The sequence below is a fragment of the Rhinatrema bivittatum genome, chromosome 12, assembly GCF_901001135.1.
Source record: "Rhinatrema bivittatum chromosome 12, aRhiBiv1.1, whole genome shotgun sequence".
NCBI lineage: Eukaryota > Metazoa > Chordata > Amphibia > Gymnophiona > Rhinatrematidae > Rhinatrema > Rhinatrema bivittatum.
Genome location: NC_042626.1, coordinates 63,889,294 through 63,912,246, shown reverse-complemented (window position 1 = coordinate 63,912,246; position 22,953 = coordinate 63,889,294). Strand labels below are relative to the sequence as shown.

Sequence of the window (22,953 nt, the reverse complement as noted above, 5' to 3'; positions counted from 1 at the left end):
AATAAGCTGAATTTATAGTGTAAATCATATACAGTACTATTCAGACATTTCAGAGTAGCACAAATAACTAAAGTGTATCAGACACTACCTTATCACTTCCTATGGTAAGAGGCAGATGCTGCCCATTTCACCTGCCTAGAAATTTACACCCGAAAGGTAAATTGATGGAAAACTTGAGACGGTGACCCAGCTTGTGAACCACAACTTTCTGCTTGTCTGCTACCTTTGTACCATGCTGGAGGTAATTATTATTATTATTATGAGCTCACACAAAATAAATCAATCTCTATCATGCCATTTTTAGTTCTGCAAACCCTGATTTTTACTGCATATACATGATTACAAGCCTTACAATCCTTTTCTTGATATTTCCTTTTTTTTTTTTTCCAAACGATCCACTGCTGAACTTCTGAATCTGTTATAAAAAGCTGTGAAACTAAAAACAGACATGCCTTTCACATGTATGTATATATTTATGTATATGTGTGTGTATACACAAATATATGTAAATATATACATATATACACTGGATATCCTGCATGTGTATATGAGAATGTTAATGTATGTATGTGTGCATATCATTTACATACACACATACAGGGATTGATTTCACACATGTAGAGTAGCTCTTCATTCTTATACACAGTTGGGTTTCTGGCTTCGTTGGATGCAAACAAACCTAAAACTCAATTGTGTCTACTCATAACAGATCTGCCATAGAAAGGCCCTCATCTCTTCCATCCTTAAGAACAAGGAGAGGGCATGAGAAAACGTTTTTGTGATGGACACGTCAGGAGAACAGCACACACTGCATAATTTCAACCATTCATCTCCATGTATGGTTTTTTGAAAAGACAATCAATACAAATGAACAATCCTTTTCAGAAGGCAATTGTCAAAGCAATTTCCCCCAATAAAGCTGCTTTATCCATGGAAATGCAGTTTTTGATAACTGCCCACTCTGTATGCAGGTAAAATGTACATGCATAGTGCTATGATGTGCATAGTTTTCCCGGGGGTGGGGCTGGGATAGGGTTTGAAACAACATGCATATTTCTAAATTTTCAAAAGGAGGTGCAAGTTTATGTGGATACATTTCCCTGGGACAATTTCAAAGTAAAAGTATGCATTTACTTTTACTTTGAAAATTAATGAAAATTCTGTGAACTTTGCAGAAACGTGGGAGGTTTGAAAATTGTCTTCTTAGGGGTACTATTAAAACTGATTGCATTGGACTGCAAAGGCTGCTGGTAGCTTTTACCTGCAGACTTTACACTAATTTTCAAAGTGAAAGTACATGTGTACTTTCACTTTGAAACTTATTCCAGAAAAGTTACCTGCATATATTTACACCTGCAAATTTATGTGGCTAGTTTTTCAGAGGAAGGTGCAAATCCCTCTCTAACTCTGCCCTGGAAACATCTCCTACTGTGGGCGAATGTACTTACATAGAAGCCTTACTTCTATACTTTTATGCACAAATAGGGCACACAATTTTCTAAAAAGCCTATTTTCCTTAGTAAAGCACCTTTTTATTCCTAGAAATGGCTTTGAAAACTGGTATAATATATGCATGGATTTGCCATCTGTGCATTGTTAGAAAATGACCTCTTAGCGTCTTATATTTCTTTCTCACTGGGAAAGACCTGCAACATTTCCATCCCTTCTGTGTCACTGGGGAAGACATGCTCATCCTGTCTATATCACTGGGGTAGATGTACACATTCTGTCTGCATCACCGGTTTAGATATATCCATGGTTTTTATGTTACCGGGGAACACAGTCTGCCTCCTCTATGTTAAAGGGGAAACATGCTCATCCTTTGTATATCAGAGGAAGGCATGGTCACCCCCTTCCTTGTCATGCGGAAAGAGACCCACAAGTGTTTGTATGACTGGGTAAAACATTTCCATTCCTTACATGTCATTGCACAAATCATGCTCATCCCTTCTACATCATCAGGGAAATACACCTAAACATTCTGTGTTATGGCCAAAATATGCCCATCCTTTCCTTGTCATCAGGGAACGTATGTATATTCTTTCCTTAGTCCACACTCATCCACCTCCTTGGCACCATACATGTATGTGAAATAAAAGGACATTATTCTACCAAGAAGTTACACACATGGTTTTATGTTGCTCATCGTGAGCGAATATATCACTTTTGCCAGTCAGCAAGCACTCACATCCTCCTATGCTAGAAATGTGCATCTGTGTCTAACTCCTCAATGAGGTGCGCTCTGTGCAAATACACTCACTTGTGTGCCAACAGATCTATTGAAAGATATCTCAAAGTCCAGAGCACATTCAGTCTTATAGAAACCATCTCACTCTGAAAACACTTAAATTGTTCTTATTAAAAAAATATTAAACAAAAAACCTCCACTCCCCCCTCCAAAAATAGGGAAACAAAAGGAAAGAATTCACCCCTCTCCCATCCAATCAACCAGCCACAATATGTGGCCCCTATAAATGTGTATCCTTCACGTAAATAAATCAGAGTGCGCACAACCATAGTGTCCGCAATGTGTGCTCTGTATATGTCCACATTCAGCAGATTAGTTCAGTGCAGGCACAGTGGGCCACTGCTCCAAAGGAACAATTTTCTGGTATTAATATGGCCCAGGATCTAGAGCTCAGCATAGTTCTTAGAAGGATAAAATGTACATAAGGGCTCCTCTAAAAATCCTCAGGATGCCACCTTGTTTCAAAGATACAGATACATGAGGAAGAAAGGAGGGAGGTCTCTTGCAGGTGGGATAGGATGACATGTCTGTTCCACCTTAGAATAGTATCCTTCCTTCCTCCACCCCATTTCTATCCCAGGCTGCTGTTGCACTACTCTAGTGGATCAGTGTGTTCCAGGCCAAGGTCGCTAACATTTGTCGTCTGGAGATCCTCCTCGTCCTCCAAGTCATCATCCTCCTCCATGTCCTCCTCTTCATCCTCATCTTCTGTCCCATCCAGAGAGTCATCATGTACTGCCAACATGGCCTGCTGCATGGCAAGGGTGGCACTGTCAGAGGACAGGGACTGCAAGTTCTCCATGTTAACAGATCCTGAAATGAAAGGACAGACAGTAGTTTCAGAAAGCAAACTTGCTTAACTGTACAGGTGTTCTTTGAAGATAGCAAGATAGTCATATATGTGGGAGTGATGTCATTCAACTGCACTGAAATAGAATACTCTCCAAGAGAATTCTGGAACAGCATGGAAAGGGATTTTGGGAATGTGTGCAATTTCCCGTTCTCAGGGAGCACACTCAGTCTTGTGGACTCCTCCTCCACCCCCTTCCAAGGTAGAGGAGGGATGGTTCATGCTGTCATTGAAATAAACCACAATAGCCATGTAATGTGAACTTCCAGCCCAGGAAAGCCCAACAAGGCTAAAAAGGTGATCAGATCTCTACTGTGAAGCCTGTAAGGCTTTAAGTTGTTTCAGACTAGATATTTGCATAGGACTAACCCCCATCCTTACTGCTTAATTACAATCAAATATCATTTCACAAACATATACTAGTAAAATTTTAAGCTGTAGAACTTTGCCAAAATGAAGAATTTGTGTTGGGAGTGTATCAAAAGATAAATTTATCATGCACAACTCCTAGAGGTGAAAAAAAGAAAAAAAAGAAAGAGACCAGGCAAGATGGATGGGCATGTGCTCTTTCTCCATTGTCCTGCCTAGGTCTTGGTTTTGTGGTTGAGAAGGGAGAGCATTGAGCTATAATTACTAAGCAAGGGACAAGTCATAAACCTAGCTGAGCAATAATCCTTGGCAATGGAAACCCCTGCCACCCCCAGTGTAGAAGCAGCATCAAGACTTTAGCATGGCAGCGAAGATTTTGTCTAAGACACAGCCTTAGCAGCCAATCAGAGGCAGAGTTTTATCCCTAAGGAGGGTAAACCTAGTGGCTGATTGGTGGTTTAGTTTGGTGCACCAGGCGTGGAGGATCAGCAGTTAATCATAGGCGGAGTATGCCAGAAGGGGTGGATCCAGAAGTTGATCCAAGGTCGGCTTTGGTGCCTCAGAAGGAGCATGGGCCTAACAGCAGAGCAGAGGTGGAACCAAGGAGACAACCAGCAGTTAAAGACTCAATAGATCCCTTCCATATGACTTGCAGCATCCACCAGTTACATTCCTACATATGGAAGAGACTGGGGGCATAGTGGGAAAGGAAAAAATGGGGAGACGATCAGTGTAGTGGAACAATGGGTTCTCAGGAGGTTAGTTTATCTTTTCTATATAGTGATACCTTGTGGAGACTAATACCCCACAGTAGTTAAAGGTGCTGCTGGATATCTTGTAGAAATGTATAATTGCTAAATACATTTGTACATACTTGTAAATAAAGCCAGCCCTGTTTACAACCCATTCTGTGTTTGTGTTTTTCTAGATGAAGGGAGGGAAAATCTCACCCATTAATAATTTCTTCCCCAGGTGGAGGCATCAGGTGCCAAATATCAAAGGACCAACAGAGCTCACCCAAGGGAGGCTCTTATCAGACCGGTCCTCATCCCAGGAATGGCCCAGCAAGGGAACTAGCAACAGGGACATTACATTATATAATATCTAAGAAGAGCATCAACCTGATGCAACAGGAAGTGATCCTATAGCAGGTGCTCTCCAGGTGATGCATTGTCCTCTCGCACCGAGGATGTGACTCCCAGGGTTATTATCTAGGAGCGAAGGGTAAGGTTGACCATTGATTTGATTATTAAGAATGTAGATAGCTGGGTGGCTGGGGCACTCAACATACCTGTAACATGGCCTGTAACATACCTGCCTGGTGCAAAGGTGACGGACCTCACAAGTCAGCAAGATAAGATTTTAGACTGTTGGGGAGCAGCAGGCTGACATGGTACATGTGGGCATCAATGACATAGGAAGATGTGGGAGGGAGGTTCAAATTTAGGCTCTTAGGTAGAAAGCTGAAATCCAGAACCTCCAGGGTAGCATTCTTTGAAATGCTCCCTGTTCCACGTGTAGTTCCCCAGAAGCAGGCAGAGCTCCGGCGTCTCAATGCATGAATGAGACGATGGTGCAAGGAAGAGGGATTCAGTTTTGTAAGGAACTAGGGAACCTTTTGGGGAAGGGGGAGTCTTTTCTGAAGGGACAAATTCAACCTTAACCAGTGTGGAACCAGGTTGTTGGTGCTAACCTTTAAAAAGGAGATAGAGCAGCTTTTAAACTAGAACTAAGGGGAAAGCTGACAGTCGCTCAGCAATGTATAGTTCAGAGGGAAGTGATACTAATGAAAAAGGAGAGTTAGGGCATCCCAACAGAGATGTTCCAATAAGAGGAAAAGTAGTCCATGTGCCTATAAGTAAAGAATCACCTGAGCTAAAAGATTCCAAATTATCCAGATCAACTGAAAAGCAGGATGTTAATACAAACGAAAAGCACACTGTGAAATGTCTATAGGCCAATGCCAGAAGTCTAAGAAATAAGATGGGAGAGTTAATGTATAGCACTGAATGATGAGATAGACATAATTGGATAAGTTCTTGGAGGAGAAATCCATTAACTGCTAATAATCAAGTTCTCTTAGAGAATAGCCACTGCTATTAATTGCATCAGTAGCATGGGATCTTCTTAGTGTTTGGGAATTTCCAGGTTCTTGTGGCCTGGTTTGGCCTCTGTTGGAAACAGGATGCTGGGCTTGATGGACCCTTGGTCTGACCCAGCATGGAAATTTCTTATGTTCTTATGGTGGAAGGAAGATAACCAATGGGATAGTGCCATATCAGGGTACAAATAATATCGAAATAAAAAGGAGAAGCAACTTGGTGGGGGGAAGGGAAGGTGTGGGAGGGGGGGGGGGGGTGCTTTATGTCCAAGATGGCAAAGAGTCCAATAAGATAAGGATCCTGCAACAGACTAAATGCACAATAGAATCTTTATGGGTAGAAATCCCATGTATGTTGGGGAAGAGTATAGCGAAAGGATTATACTACCATCCACCGGGCCAAAATGGTCAGACAGATGATGAAATGCTAAGAGAAATTAGGGAAGCTAACCAAATTGGAAGTGCAGTAATAATAGGAGATTTCAATTACCCCAATATTGACTGGGTAAATGTAACATCAGGACATGCTAGAGAGATAAAGTTCCTGGATGGAATAATGACAGCTTTGTGGAGCAATTGGTTCAGGAACCCACAAGAGAGGAAATTATTTTAGATCTAATTCTTAGTGGGTCACAGGATTTGGTGAGAGAGTGGTGGGGCCACTTGGTAATAGTGATCATAACATGATCAAATTTGAATTAATAACTGGAAGGGGGACAAAAAGTAAATCCACAGCTCAAGCACTAAACTTTCAAAAGGAAAACTTTGATTAAATGAGAAAAATAGAAAGAAACTAAAAAGTACTGTTACAAAGGTTAAGAGTGGACGTATTTAAAAAAATCCATCCTGGAAGCGCAGTTCAGATATATTCCATGCAGTATGAAAGGTGGAAGGAAGGACAAACAATTGCCAGTATAGTTAAAAGGTGAAAAAGGCTATTTTAGCCAAAAGATCTTCCTTAAAAAATTTGAAGAAGGATCCATTTGAAGAGAATAGGAAAAACCATAAGCATTCGCAAGTTAAATGTAGAACATTGATAAAACAGGCTAAAAGAGAATTTGAAAAAAAGTTGGCCATAGAGGCAAAAACAAATAATAAAAACTTTTAAAAATATATCTGAAGCAGGAAGCCTGCGAGGGAGTCTGATAGATAATCGAAAGGTTTAAGGGCAATCAGAGAAGATAAGGCCATTGCAGAAAGACTAAGTGAATTCTTTGCTTCAGTGTTTACTGAGGAGGATGTTAGGGAGATACCCATTTCGGAGACAGTTTTCAAGGATGCCAATTCAGATGAACTGACTCAAATCACGGTGAACCTGGAAGATGTAATAGGCCAGATTGACAAATTGAAGAGTAGCAAATCAGCTTGTCTGGATAATATACATCCCAGGGATCTGAAAGAACTCATAAATTAAATTTCACACCTATTAAAAGTAATTTGTAACCTATCATTAAAATCTTCCATGGTACCTGAAAACTGGAAGGTGGCCAATGTAAACCTGATATATAAAAAGGTCTCCAGAGGTGACCTGGGAAACTATAGATTGATGAGCCTGATTTCAGTGCTGGGAAAAGTCATGGAAACTATTACAAAGAATAAAATCACAGAAAATATAGATAGGCCTGGTGTAATGGGACGAAGCTAGCATGGATTTACCGAAGGGAAATGTTGCCTCACAAATCTGCTACGTTTTTTTGAAGGGCTGAATAAGGGCTGTGGAAAAAGGTGAACCAGTAGATGTGCTGTATCTGGATTTTCAGAAGACGTTTGACAAAGTCCTTCATGAAAGGCTTCTAAGAGAACTAAAAAGACATGGGTAGGAGGAGATATCCTTTTGTGGATTACAAAATGGTTAAAAGACAGGAAACAGAGAGCAGGATTAAATGGTCTGTTTTCACAGTGGAAATAAACAGTGGAGTGCCTTAGGGATCTGTACTTGTACCCGTGCTTTTAATATAATCTATAAATGATCTGGAAAGAGGTGCGACAAGTGAGGTGATCAAATTTGCAGATGACACAAAATTATTTAGAGTTGTTAAATCACAAGCAAATTGTGATAAATTGCAAGAGGACCTTGCAAGACTGGAAGATTGGGCATCTATAAGGCAGATGAAATATAATGTGGATAAGTGCAAGGTGATACATAAAAGGAAAAATAATCCATGTTGCAGCTACATGATGTTAAGTTCCATTTTAGGAGTTACCACACAGGAAAAAGATCTAGGCATCGTAGTAGATAATACTTAAAAATCGTCGGCTCAGTGTGCTGCAGCAGTCAAAAAAGCAAACAGAATGTTAGGAATTATTAGGAAGGGAATGGTGAATAAAAGGGAAAATGTCATAATGCCTCTATATCACTCCATGGTGAGACCGCACCTTGAATACTGTGTGCAGTTCCGGTCACCACAACTCAAAAAAGATATAGTTGTACTGTAGAAGGTACAGAGAAGGGTGATCATAATGATAAAGGGCATGGAACTGCTCCCTTGTGAGGAAAGGCTAAAGAGATTAGGGCTGTTTAGCTTGGAGAAGAGACGGCTTAGGGGGGATATGATAGAGGTCTACAAAATAATGAAAGGTCTTGAATGGTTGTTTACTCTTTCAGATAATACAAGGACTAGGGGGCATTCCATGAAATTAGCAAGTAGCGTGTTTAAAACAGATTGGCGAACATTCTTTTTCACTCAATGCACAATTAAACTCTGGAATTCGTTGCCAAAGGATGTGGTTAAGGCTCCATCACACTGGTGGCAGAAAAAGCTCTCCTGTAGCTCCTCCTCGGGTGCTGGCCTCTCAGTAATTCGCGGTGGTAGAACATCCTGTATTCTCATCTCCCACAAATGATGAATTACTGCGGAGCCAGCATGCAGCAAGAGCTGCAGAATGGATACTCTCCCCAACAAAAACAGTATAGGCTGGTGGCAACAGCAACAGAGCAGAAATGACCCGTGGACCCTGACTGCCTGTCTTTGTGAGTGATTGGGAGGCTGCCTGGGATGGTGGGTATGTATGTGCGAATGAGTGCCTGCCTGGGATGGGTGTGTGTATGTGTGTGTGAATGAGTGCCTGCCTGGGATGGGTGTGTGTATGTGTATGTGAATGAGTGCCTGCCTGGGATGGGTGTGTGTATGTGTGTGAATGGGAGGCTACCTGCGATGGGTGTGTGTGTGCGTTTGTGTGTGAATGGGAGGCTGCCTGCGATGGGTGTGTGTGTGCGTTTGTGTGTGAATGGGAGGCTGCTTGCGATGGGTGTGTGTATGTGTGTGTGAATGAGAAGCTGCCTGGGATGTTGTGTGTGCATGTGTGCGTGAATGAGAGGAATGAGAGGCTGCCTGGGATGTGGGTGTGTGTGTATGTGTGTGAATGAGAGGGTGCCTGGGATGGGTGTGTATGTGTGTGAATGAGAGGGTGCCTGGGATGGGTGTGTATGTGTGTGAATGAGAGGGTGCCTGGGATGGATGTGTGTGTGTGTGTGTGTGTGAATGAGAGGCTGCCTGGGATGGATGGGTGTGTGTATGTATGTATGTGAATGACAGGATGCCTGGGATGGATTGGTGTGTGTACGAGAGGCTGCCTAGGATGGATGGGTATGTATGTGCAAATGAGTGCCTGCCTGGGATGGGTGTGTGTATGTGTGTGTGAATGAGTGCCTGCCTGGGATGGGTGTGTGTATGTTGTGTAAATGAGTGCCTGCCTGGGATGGGCGTGTGTATGTGTGTGTGAATGAGTACCTGCCTGGGATGGGTGTGTGTATGTTGTGTAAATGAGTGCCTGCCTGGGTTGGGCGTGTGTATGTGTGTAAGTGAATGAGAGGCTGCCTGGGATGGATGGGTGTGTGTATGAGAGGCTGCCTGGGATGGATGGGTATGTATGTGCGAATGAGTGTCTGCCTGGGATGGGTGTGTGTATGTATGTGTGAATGAGTGCCTGCCTGGGATGGGTGTGTGTATGTTGTGTAAATGAGTGCCTGCCTGGGATGGGCGTGTGTATGCATGTAAGTGAATGAGAGGCTGCCTGGGATGGATGGGTGTGTGTATGAGAGGCTGCCTGGGATGATGGGTATGTATGTGCGAATGAGTGCCTGCCCGGGATGGGTGTGTGTATGTGTGTGTGAATGAGTGCCTGCCCGGGATGGGTGTGTGTATGTTGTGTAAATGAGTGCATGCCTGGGATGGGCGTGTGTATGTGTGTAAGTGAATGAGAGGCTGCCTGGGATGGATGGGTGTGTGTATGAGAGGCTGCCTGGGATGATGGGTATGTATGTGCGAATGAGTGCCTGCCTGGGATGGGTGTGTGTATGTGTGTGTGAATGAGTGCCTGCCTGGGATGGGTGTATGTGTGTGTGAATGAGTGCCTGCCTGGGATGGGCGTGTGTATGTGTGTAAGTGAATGAGAGGCTGCCTGGGATGGATGGGTGTGTGTATGAGAGGCTGCCTGGGATGGGTGTGTGTGAATGAGTGCCTGCCTGGAATGGGCGTGTGTATGTGTGTAAGTGAATGAGAGGCTGCCTGGGATGGGTGTGTGTATGTATGTGAATGACAGGATGCCTGGGATGGGTGTGTATGTGTGTGTGAATGAGAGGCTGCCTGGGATGGGTGTGTATGTGTGTGTGAATGAGAGGCTGCCTGGGATGGGTGTGTATGTGTGTGTGAATGAGTGCCTGCCTGGGATGGGTGTGTATGTGTGTGTGAATGAGAGGCTGCCTGGGATGAGTGTGTGTATGTGTGTGTGAATGGGAGCCTACCTGGGATGGTTGTGGTGTGTGTGCACATGCATACACGGGGACCTTCTTGAGATGGGCAGTGTGTGTGTGTGTGTGTGTGTGTATGTATGAGTGTGAGAGAGATTGGGATTTGGGTGGATGTGAATGGGAGCCTGCCTGGGGTGTAGGAGTGTGAATAGGAGCTCGGCTGTGGTGTGTGGGTGTGAATGGGAGCTTATCTGGGTTGTGTGTGTGTGTAAGAGAGAGAGAGAGAGAATGGGGCTGCCAGAGGATCCCAACCTGCCAGCAGCTGAAATGAAGAGGAGGACCTGGGGCTGCTGGCAGATCCCAACCAAAGAAGAGCTGGAGATGTTTAGGGGTTTGTCTGAGAGGGAGCGTATGTGTGTATATGAGCTTGTGTGTGTGTGTGTGTATGTATGAGCTTGTGTGTGTGTGTATGTGTGTGTGTATGTATATTTAAGAAAGGGAGGAGAAAGTGTATCCCACTCCCACTAATCCACTACAATCTCAGGGTGACTAGAAAGCAAAAGCTCCCAGGTATGGAGAGCATGAATTTTTAAAATTCTTTTTAGTTTTATTTTTCAGGTGTTATTTAATGTATCTGCTATTTTGAAATATGTTATTGGTGTTTAGGGCAGTTAAATAAAAATTGTATGTCGGTTTTTAATTACTCGATCTTTTATTTGTCTTTTGTTTTTGGAATATTATTAGTATCTTTTTACTATAGTGATAATGTATTTATTTTATTTCTTGATGGTTCTGGTTTTTTATTGTTGCATTGCATTGAGAGTGTGGCTTCTTGTGGTTTCCAGTTCAGGTTTTTTCACTTTTATATTTCTACTTTATGGTTGCTCTATTCTGTACTTGGTGAGGCTCTGTTTATGTTCTGCATGTGTGACTGAGGTGATGTATTCTCCTAACTGGAAGTGTATTAGAGTTTTAGGGCTTTTGGAGGGTCAAGTCCACACACAACACACTTTACAATAGGCCTAATACCATATGGGTTCCAAGTGTGTTTTTGTAGGGATTTCAGTGCATGTAAATCTAATTTAAGTGATATTTTTACATCAGAATACAGTATTTTGATATTTTTCATGTAAAATGTTTTTATAAATGCATAACTTTTAACTGTGTGTGGAGCAGGCCAAGGGGGGAGGTTAGGGGCATTGTGCAAGGTTATAAGGTTCGCTGGGGGAGGGGGCTGGTGGTGTCAGTTTTTAAAGTTTGTATCACTGGAGGGAACTGTGATTTTTTGGGTGAGCCTGGGACAGACAATGAATGAACTGGGGGGCAGCACCATCATTGTTCGTACAGGGCAGCAAAAAAACTAGCACCGGCCCTGCAGAAGCTCCAAGATATATCATCGATCGAGCTAAGATACTCCTGGCTACAGTGTCCCCAGGGAAGATGATGGTGCCTTCCAGATTGTGTAAAAAGGTGTAAAAACGGGCCCATGACTTCCATGTAGCAGGACACCCCGGACAGGCACAAATGCTCCAATTGTTTCAATGGCACTACTAGTGGCCCTAAGTGAAGCAGGATGTTAAGGCTTTGTCGACTCGTGACCCACTTGCGCCCAGCAAAAAGCCTTGCATGGCCAACCCTGGGGCTATTACAGCTGTTACCAGTCCCCAAGGAATCCTGGACCAACTTGTCCATGGATTTTATCATGGACCTCCCTCTAACGGTGCCACCATGATATGAATGGTAATCGATCTTGTTTCCAAGATGGCACACATTGTCCCATAGGGATGTGCAATCATTTTAGACGAATTAGACAATTTCAACAAAATTGTCTAATTCGTCCAGTTTCGGAGGTCCCAAAAAACGACTGTTTTATTTCCGAAATTTCGGAAAAAATCTTTAGCGTGCACTAACGGGAGTTAGCGCGCGCTGACTCCCGTTAGCGCGCGCTGACCCAAAAATCGAGCGCCCTGAAAAAAAAAAAAGGCCCGAACCATGGAAAAATGAAATTTCCCGTGACGGGCCAAAAACAAAGCCCGAAATGAAAATTATACCCGATGGACATCTCTATTGTCCCATTGTCCAGCCTTCCTTCTGCACCAGATAAATACTTTCTGGCTAAATGGCGACTGCTGAACATAGCCGGATATTCAGTAGCAGCCACTTATCCAGCTAAGTAGTTTTGCATATTAGCCTCTGTAAATTTAACCAGTCAAAACTTGACTAGCTAGATTTAGGTGAATATTCAGCTAGAAACATAGCAGGTGAGGTTCAGCTGGATATTTGCTAGAATAAGCTGGTTATCTCACCAACTCAGCGGGTGTTTGAATATTTGGCTCATAGGGTCTCCACAATCACAGACAGGAGAGACTTTGATGTGCCATTTATGGATATGATAACTGCATCAACTGCTTCCCCTGCCTTTTACCCGTTTAATCATAGCTGGCTGGTACAGTTATTTCTGTTTGTAAGGTTATATCTCTTTTATGAAGTTGAGTGATTTATTATTTTATGATTATGGTTTGTTGTTTGATGGCTGACAGACTTTTGTGTTCTTCTGATTTTAATTTGCTTATGCTGATTGGTCATTGTGTTTTGATACTTAACTTGAGTTGTATAATATGAATGTTTTATTATTTGTATGCTTTGCTCAAATGTACTTCTCCTTAGGCACATTTGTGAGAAAACGAATAAGTAAATATTAAAATATCAAAGTCGTATTACATTTAGGAATATCCATGCTTTATATACTAATTCAAATTCAGAGATGTTTCTAGTTGGGCTAGATATTAAGCCTTTGTTATGAGCTGAAGTCTATGATTCAAGAAGATGAACAGGATCAAAAACGTTTTCTGAAGGTAAGGCAGAAAGCTACATCATCATCCAGATATCTATTTATAAGAGAGTCAAGTAACATGCTCAGTCTAATAACCTCTATGGATCTGATATATTACATTTTGTTTTCCCATAACAAAAGAATAGGAAAAATCTTAATAAATCACCCTCTGCATGTTGCTACATTATGGTAAACATTTGGAAAAGCAATGTTTGATAACACTGACAACCATTTAATCTGATTCAATTTCAATATTTCCAGTAATTATTCACACTGCAGAATTTAATTGTGCATCCAGGGCATTTGTATGGCAAATAATAGACCATACTGACTGATGTAATTGCTTAGGTGCCATGTTTGATCCCTGAAATGCAGGCTAATAATGGTGCTAAATCTTGAGAACAGATCTCCCCCAGTGCACACCTAGTGTATGCAAACCCCCTCTAAATCAGAGGTTCCCAGCACACTAGTGTCCTGTGGTGGAACCTCAGGTGTGCTAAAATAATATGGGGAGTCCTGTGGCGAGAAGAAGGGAGCAGATCATAACTGCTGCTGCTGGCAGCAAAGTCTTCCTCTCTCCTTCCTTCCATGTGCCCTGTATGGTGCCCTCCAGTCAGCAGCAGGAGTCAGAAGGCAGTGTTCCTTACCCATTGCTGTCACTTCCCACTTAAAACTGAGTGGAGCCAGTGGATCTCATGTAGTTCCGACTTCAGAGGAAAGCTGGCAAAAGCAGGTGGCAGAAGCAGCAGCAGGTAAGCAGTGCTGCTCAGCTGATTCTTGTTGCCGAATTGAGATGATCCCAAGTAAGGAAGGGAAGATGGCACGGCTAGAGAGGTGGGAGGGAAGGAAAGTGGCGCTGGCAGGGGGTGGGGGACAGCAGGGAAGATGGTGATGTTTCGGGGAGGGGAAGCAGAAAGGAAAGGTGGGGATGCCAGGGGGTGAGAGGGAAGGTGGCGAAGCCAAGGGGTGGGGGAGGGTAGGGAAGGTGAGGTGAGGACGCTAAGGTGGGGGGGATGGAGGGAAGGGATACTGGTGATACCACAAAGGGTGAGAGAAAGAAGGGAAGGTGGTGATGCCAGGGGGTGGGAGAAGAGAAGGGAAGGGATGGTGGTGATGCTGGGGGAAAGGAGGGAAAGAAAAGTGGTGCTGCCAGGGGCTGGGGAGAGGGAAAGGATGCGATGATGCCTGGGGAGAAGGGAGGCTGGAAGGTGATGTCAGCAAAGAGGGGGAGGAGGAAGGAGATGATTCCGGAAAATGGGATGGGATGGTTGTGATACCAAGGGGTGGAAGGGAAGGGGATGATGCCAGGCAGGGGTGGTGGAAGCAAAGCAAGGATGCCGGGAGGGTGGGTAGGGAAAGAAAAGCTGATGGTGTGCCACGATAAAGTGACCCAGCACTGGGAGGGCCGCAGCACTAAAAACATTGGGAACAACTGCTGTCACCCCTTTCTTGTACGTTCCTGCTCACAGAGGTGTCAGAAACATTCAGCCATGCTCTAGCATTACAATGTGGTGATGCAGTAAAGAAAATCGGATCAATTAGCTGCGAGTGCTATACAATATGGTTCTCACCATCTGGATTGGCACTGGTAAGAGTTCCTTGCTGCTGCAGTACTCCAGCTGCAATAGAGTTGGGCCAGAACCGCTGAGTGGGCCGATGTTGAGATTTAATCTTCTTAGCTTTGGGAGCAGGGTCTGGGTTGCTGGCATCTAGCATGGGCTGGAGGATGCGCCTTCGAGCATTGATGAACCTTCCCAAGGAAGACAGAAAGCCAATATTAATGTCAAGTCCACTGAGCGCATCTTAATGACTTCACCAGGGCAATGCCTGTGCCACACCAGCTGAGAGAGTCGGTTTCATTCTTTTCACTCCCAATCTAATAATTACCAACATAGATTATAAGCTGTCTGGGCCTGGGGGTTTTGTTCTTCTCAAAGTACCTGTCTGACTCAGAGGCAGAGATTTGACAAGCAGTACATATAAGAAACTTCTCAGAGTTAACATCTTCCACCATTATAATTTGGGGCAATAACATAAAAAATTAAATCCCAACAAATTCTTGCCATGCTGGATCTCTGCCACCAGAGGGAGCTCTGACATTGTAAATAACTCAGTGTCCACAACCATGGGGCCACTATAACATTATTAGGTTTCAGTATGCTTGAAAGAATTCATAATACCATATTTAATAATCATGATGCAAGACTTAGGTAGGCATTAGCCTGTGCTGCTAATTAGTGCAGCAGGAGATAGAACAGCAGGGAAAGTTGCTAAATATGGTGTTAGGAATGAAAGACTGATACCAAAATGAGTAACTGGGACATTGGATGAGAGCTACTGAATGAGACAGAACATAGATTTGGGGGTGGGGTGTCAGCAGCAGAGTCTTTTTTTCTAGTGTTAGAGGGTTAATAGGATCCTGACTACCTCTCCAGGCTCTTATTCAAAACATCTTTTTTTTACAAGGGACACAGTTTTATATTACACTATATTCCCAGACATTTCCAGTGTTTGTATTTTGTTTCTTTATCATAAGTGTTTTGGCTGGGAAAGTTAGACTAAGACAAATTTTTTTCAACTGGGACCTGAAGGTTGAGGAAAAGCATGGGCAGCATGATATATGCAACATATAAAGGGGTACATTTTCAAAGATTTAAGGATCTATGAACTAAACTTTATATACACATGAAAGCCTTCTTGTGCACACTAAAAATAGCATGCTAAGCAAATAGGCCTTAATAGGCCTGTGCATTTTAAACAGTTCCTCAAGATGTCAGCAAGGTCACACTAAAATCAGCACACCAGTGCATGTAAATGAGGAAGAGACATATGCAAATCTGGCTGTATTGGTCCATGGGAAAGAGCATGGCATGTTGTCTGCAGCTTCTATTTTCTTTGGGCTTGGTAAAGGGTAAATTATTTATAGCACGTGCCTCAGACCAGATTTATAAGTTTTGCTATGCAAAGTCTTCAGATCCCTTATGCTAATCAGCCCTTTCACTGTAGGATAGTTTGCATGGGGCATTTCTCCCACCCCTTTTAAATCCTTCTGCACACAGAAGGAAGGGGCCATGGTGCATGATGCAGCAGCTCCCTCTCACCCTGAGCACAAGGGAGAGGCTCCCAATCTCACCTTCCCTATACAAGCACAATGGAGGGATTGGTGAAATCCTCTTCCAACTCCTTCAAGCACAAATGACGGGCCACCCATTCCAACCCTCCTCCCCTTCAGCGGAGGAAGGGCCCAAGCACTTGGCAGAGAGCCTTCAGCTGGCACCATTTTATACAATACACTGGCAGCAGGCCACGAGAGTGGACAGCTCCTTGGGCTCTTCTCCGATGAGGTAGGAGAAGGTGCTTACCCTTCTGGGGGAATGGAGGGAGGTGGGTGGTATGGCGTGGGGGAAATGTCAGAACCTGGCAGCCCCTCACATTTGCTTGGTAGGGGCATGGGAAATACGTGGACTCTCACTTGGGCTTAGGCACGCAGGACGGGATTGGCAGTTTCTCATTTGTTTTATTGGGGTGAGGGGGCCAACAAAGTCAATGGCTTTCCATTTGTGCTGGGCAGGGGTATTGTGGGAGGGAGGATGGGTTTTGGAAAGAGGAATGTTAGGCCTCAGCGGCTTCTCTCTTTTGCTTTGGAGGGTGGGTGGGAAGGGTTGGAGGGATTGGGGAAAATCCCCTATGTTAACCAGCCCTTTCAATCTGGGACGATTTGCATGGGGAGCTCATTGTAGCTAGTGTGGAAACTGCACATTTTTATGTTAACTTTCACATTAGTACTGAGGACATGCTGTTGAAGAAATATTTTAGTGTGTTCTAGGTAAAATTTATTACATAGCACATTAACAGGTGAATTTTAAAAGCCCAACATTCACATTAATTAGGGGATGCACAAAGAAGTTGGGCTCACGCATGCTGAGCGGATTTTAAAAGTCACCAAGTTACGAACATATCTCCTGCAGCGTGCACATCTCAAAAGTTTTCAAAAGCGGGCGGGCTGTGGGTGTGGTCTGGGCATGTGCATTTTGGGGCGTGAACCTAAAATGTGTGTGTAAATATCGATGCGACCTGGCGTTTTCACATTTATCTTTAAATTTTATTGAATGGTACATGTCAACATTTATAGCATATGTTTTATGCAAAGGCTCCTTACTTGCTTATTATGCAGGTAAAAACAGAGTTAACCTGTATAAACCAGCCATATGCAGGTGTAGCATATTTGGGCCTGCTGCAGCCACAGGATTAGTTCAGAAATGCAATAAGACTAGACCAGCTTAGTTATGGTGCAGGTGTTTATTTACAGTGCTTCAAAGATACAAAAATCAAAAGAGTAGCTCATCTTGCGACAGGCAGAACTAACAGGTAAACGACCACTGTCTGAGTATATTGTGAGGGTCAGCCAGTTTGCTGGGGCCTCTTGAAGCTCTCTAGGCCTGGACTTTCACGGCAGGGTGAAGGGAACCTCCCTTCACCCAGAATCCCTTGCAGCCTTCTGCCTTAAGGAGACCTGGGTTAAAAGCCTGAATCAGGATCCTTAAGGTTGAATGACGGACTTTCAGTATACTTCGTCACATACCTTCTTCCTCAGCTCGGCCATGTCCGGTCAAGTTTCCAGACATGCCCAGGGCACAATCTGGCTCTGTCTCAAGTGCCTCTCCCCTTCAGCTGTATAGTCTCCATAAGGTTGCAAAATGGGGATAATCTCGATCCAGGACTACTGAGTATGGAAGCTCAGAGAGGACAGCCGCTTCTAACATGGCTTGTCCTGTGATGGTAGTTAAAGGGACACGGGAAGTTGAACACTTGTTCGTGGTTCCCATGTATACATTACAGTCTCTATTTTCTTATCGTTAATATGTCCTTGAAATAGTAAGACCTGGCAAATGAGCGTTTTGCTGCAGCTGGAATCTACCAAGGCCTGGGTAGAGGCTTCCTCCAGTTCCACCTGGATTATAAAGTCCTTAGGTCATGCAAGTGGGACACCCAAAAAATTGCAGCTTTAGAGTTTTGACAACTTGTGATCCCAAGCATTTTCCCATTGTGTCATTACTATTCTGGGGCTCTTTCCCCATTCTTTGCTCCTTCTCGCATTGTTCTGCTAACTTGCGTTTGAACTCCAGGTCCTCAAGCCAAGGATTTCTTCCCATAGGTTCACTTTAGCCATACTGACAGTCCCTCGCAAGTGTCCTTTCTGTCCGCAGTTTAAACATGTGGATGAGATTGGCATCTGGAACCCAGGTATGGAGGCTGAGCCCCCTTCTTGGAGGTTTGTTGCTGAGATCCCTCTATTTTCTGTACCATGCCAGGGCACTATTATGGATTGTTTCTCCAGTTCCTTATGCCAGCAGGCATGGACTGTACCTGACAGAAAGCTTTTGCAACTTCCAGGGCCCTCTCCATGGTGAGCCTGGTATGTCCACATGGGCCAGTCCAGACCATCTAGGAACTGCACGAGGAGTATTTGACGAGCCACGTCCAGGCCCGACCTTGCCTTTGGCTGTAGGCACTTCCACCCAGCTTCTTTCCAACGATGAAAGAGGTTTCTGGGACTCTCCCCAGATTGTAGGGCTGCGTATCATAACTGCTGCCGATAATATTCTGGGGAGTACCCTGCTCTCTGTGGTATGGAGGCCTTGATGTCCTCATAGGAAGCCTTCACATCTGGATTAGTGACCTGAAATGCCACTTGACTTTTGCCAGTGAGAAAATTAGCCAAGTAAGTTGTCCAGCTAATCTCCGGCCAGCCCGAGGGGGGTAGTCCATTTAAAGTTCTTTAGAAAGACCTCTCAGTCCTCTCCTCCCTTCATCTTAAACAGGATTTGCGAAGATGAAAGTGCCCGAGGTATTCTGGACATAGCAGACTGCAGGGCCTCAGCTAGCTAAGACTGCACCTAGTTGGTTTTGTAGCCACTGCTGTTTATCTATTTATGTTTGTACAGCATTTTGCAGCTATTGCTGTCCTATGGCCAGGACATGTATTATCTGCTCCATTTTATCTCCCTTTGGGACCAGATCCCAAATAGATAACTCACACACGAGGCAAAGAAAACAAAAAACACTTGCTAGCCTGTATGACCCTAACTTACTACTTGACCCCTGACTGCTCAGGTGGGGATAGCCCCCGTTGCCTGCTCTAGTAGAAATGGAAGTCAGAAGGCCCCAGGAAAAAACTCTGCAGTTTTTTTTTTCTTCTTGGAGGCTATGGGTTTTTACTTGTGCTTCCCGGTAATTAAAAAAAATCCCCAAACTGACACCTCATGTAGCATATTTGGGCCTGCTGTGGCCACAGGATTAGTTCAGGAATACAATAAGACTGGACCAGCTTAGTTATGGTGCAGGTATTTATTTACACTGCTTCAAAGATACAAAAATCAAAAGAGTAGCTGACCTTGCATCAGGTACAACTAACAGGTAAGTGTCCACTGTCTGAGTGTATCTTGAGGTCCAGCCAGCTCCCTGGGGCCTCCTAAAGCTCTCTAGGCCCGGACTCTTAGGACAGGGTGAAGAGAACTTTCCCTCACCTAGAATTCCTTGCTGCCTTCTGCCTTAAGGAAACCTGAGTTAAAAGCCTGAATCAGGCTCCTTAAGTAGAATGAGGGTGTTGTAGGTATACTCCATCACAGCAGGTAATTGGATATCAGATGTCTGAACATGTGTGTGTACTTTCATACACACTCGGCTGCATAAAAAGAGGCATTCCAGGTTGTTTTGTGAGTGTGATTATGTGCCTACCTTACACTTTCAAAAGTACGCGCACAGACAGTACGCTGCTTAACTTTGGGTTACCTGCATGGAGTGCCAGTTAAAAACCTTAACAGAAGGCATTACAGAAGCCTGCATGAAGTGGCTGTTACAAGCCTTAACAGAAGGAATGGGGGTAATCTACATGGAGCAGCAGTTACAACCCTTAACAGCTTGCTGAGCAGAGTAGATAGACCATTCGGGTCTTTCTCTGCTTTCATTTACCATGTTACTTTGCTTAAATGTGTATAACCTTAAGGAAACCAATATGAATAATATACAAAAGTTTTGTCAAATACTAATTTAAATCTTTAATTCATTACAAACTGCATAAAAATGTCTCATCATGGAAAACACCAATGTTACAATGCACAATGTTTTGCAAGTACCAGAAAGAAGAGACAGCAAAGGGTAATGTAAATACTTTCTTCTGATATCAACATACACACTATCCATTCATACCTCTAAAATCACACATACATCAAATCCACAATACTATTTCACTATGTAAAACACTATCAAAAACATTCCTTGCAAACAGTATCTTGGACCACGATACAATATATCCAATATTCATTACAATAATGTATCCCTATCTAGAGTGCAACATACAATTTAGAGTTAAATGTTTCTCATGTGGCCTAAGCCACAGACACCATTACAATGTGTCTTATATTGATCACTGCAATATGTCTGAATCTGTGATTATAACACTTTATTATGAGTTTAACACTGCACCATTACACTGCATTGTAATGGTATCTGTCCACTTGGCCAGTATCAAACCTACAGAGGGAAATACAATGAATTACAGTGCAGTGTTAAACTCATAGTAAAGTGTTATGTTTCACACCTTTTTATTAAACTTTCCCATACACAATAACATTACAAATAGTACAGACGAAAAGCAAGCGGGTACACATCAGTGTACTTTTACCAGTGCCCGCATATTACAAGCACATGTATGTTACCCACTGCCAAGTACTCTCCTCCTCACCCCCCCCCCCACCCCCGACCATAGCAAAGCTCCCCAAAGCATCCTAGTTATGGCAGTATAAAGAATAAGAGTCCTGGCCCAGTGTGGCAAAGATTGTAAATAAGGATCCCACACTTGCAAAAAGGTTTTCCTTTGCTTCATTAGATCTAGCTTCTACATATATTTCTCACTGATGCACATAAGACACAAATGATTCCGTAGTTGAGTCAAATTTGGAGGGTCTTCTAGCCAACTTTGTAAAATAACCTTTTGCTTGTAAAGTGTTATACTCACAGATTGAGGTATATTGCAGTAATGAATAGAGATGTGAATCGTGTGCCCGATCGTTTTAACGATCAGGTTTGGATGGAGGGAGAAAAAAATCGGATCGTTAGAGATGTGAATTGGAATCGGTTCCGATTCCAATTCACATCGTTAATTTTTTAGTGAGGCCTGAGCAGATAAAAAAAACCCCACCCGACCCTTTACAAATGACCCCTTTGCTCTACCACCCTCCCGAACCCCCCCCCCAAAATGTTAAATTACCTGGTGGTCCAGTGGGGGGGGGGGTGTCCCGGCGCGATCTCCCGCTCTCGGGCCATCGGCGCCATTTTGGCTACCGCTGATAAAAATGGCGCCGATGGCCCGATAAAAAATAACCCACCCCGACCCTTTACAAATTACCCCTTTGCTTCTCCCACCCTCCCGACCCCCCAAAAAACCTTTTACATGTACCTGGTGGTCTAGCGGGGGGTCCGGGAGCCATCCCTTCAATCATACCCTCGGTGCCGGTGCTGGACTGATTTCAAAATGGCGCCGATCGCCTTTGCCCTCAATATGTCACAGGGAGCGACCGTGAGGGCATACGATCGGCACCGGCACCGAGGGTATGAATGAAGGGATGGCTCCCGGACCCCCGCTAGACCACCAGGTACATGTAAAAGGTTTTTGGGGGGGGTCGGGAGGGTGGGAGAAGCAAAGGGGTAATTTGTAAAGGGTCGGGGTGGGTTTTTTTTTAATCGGGCCATCGGCGCCATTTTTATCAGTGGTAGCCAAAATGGCGCCGATGGCCCGAGAGCGGGAGATCGTGCCGGGGCCCCCCCCACTGGACCACCAGGTAATTTAACATTTTGGGGGGGTTCGGGAGGGTGGGGGAGGGTAAAGGATTGGTTTTAAAGGGTCGGGGTGGGTTTAGGGGTTGTTTTGGTGTGCCGGTTTTCCCGCCCTCCCCCCAAATAATTCCCGTACTCGATTTAACGATTTTTCACGATAAATCAAGGGAATTCCTATTGTATCGAGTCCCTTACCAATTAATGACGATTTTAAAATTATCGGACGATAATTTAAATCGTTAAAAAACGATTCACATCCCTAGTAATGAATATAAGACACATTTGGACCGATACAGTACAGTGCGCTCCAGCAGAGTGCACTTTTAACCCGCATTTGGACACGCGTTTTTGATGCGCTAGTTTTACCCCTTATTCAGTAAGGGGTAAAACAACATGCAAATGCATGTTGATGGCCCTATTAGTTATGCCCGCGCGATTCAGAAAGTAATATGTGCAGCCATGCCGCACATTTTACTTTCAGAAATTAGTGCCTACCCAAAGGTAAGCGTTAATTTCTCTCGGCACTGGGAAAGTGCACAGAAAAGCAGTAAAAACTGCTTTTCTGTGCACCCTCTGACTTAATATCATATTAAGTCGGAGGTCCCGAAAGTTAAAAAAAAGTAAAAAAAAAATAAAAATTTGAAATTGGCCCGTGGCTTGAAAACCGGACGCTCAATTTTGCCGGCATCCGGTTTCTGCACCCGTGGCTGTCAGTGGGTTTGAGAACAAACGCCGGCAAAATTGAGCGTCGCCTGTCAAACCCGCTGACAGCCCCCGCTCCTGTCAAAAAAGAGGTGCTAGTGACACGCTGGTGTCCCTAGCGCCTCTTTTTACTGTGGGCCCTAATTTAAATAAATTAATTTACTGAATCGCGTGCCCAGGCCACTCTCCTGTGAGCGCGCCGATAAGAGTGGGTGCTTGCCCGCGATTTTTACTGTATTGGCCTGATTGTAATGGTGCCTGTGGCATAGGCCATATGAAAAACATTTAACTCTAGATTGTATGTTGAACTCTAAATAGGGATACA

General features: G+C 43.9%; 1 protein-coding gene across 14 annotated transcripts in view; it reads right to left on the bottom strand.

Moving 5' to 3' along the window:
• Positions 1–330: 330 nt before the first annotated feature.
• PKNOX2 (PBX/knotted 1 homeobox 2) overlaps positions 331–22,953 on the bottom strand; it is a 989,927-nt gene continuing 967,304 nt past the window's right edge. For all 14 annotated transcript variants that reach the window (XM_029573058.1, XM_029573057.1, XM_029573049.1 and 11 more), the window contains 2 exons: positions 14,663–14,841; positions 331–3,061 (listed from right to left, as the gene is read on the bottom strand). In XM_029573058.1, the coding sequence (XP_029428918.1) occupies positions 2,841–3,061; positions 14,663–14,841 (400 nt within the window). In that variant the 3' untranslated portion in view covers positions 331–2,840. The remainder of the gene's footprint in view (positions 3,062–14,662; positions 14,842–22,953) is intronic.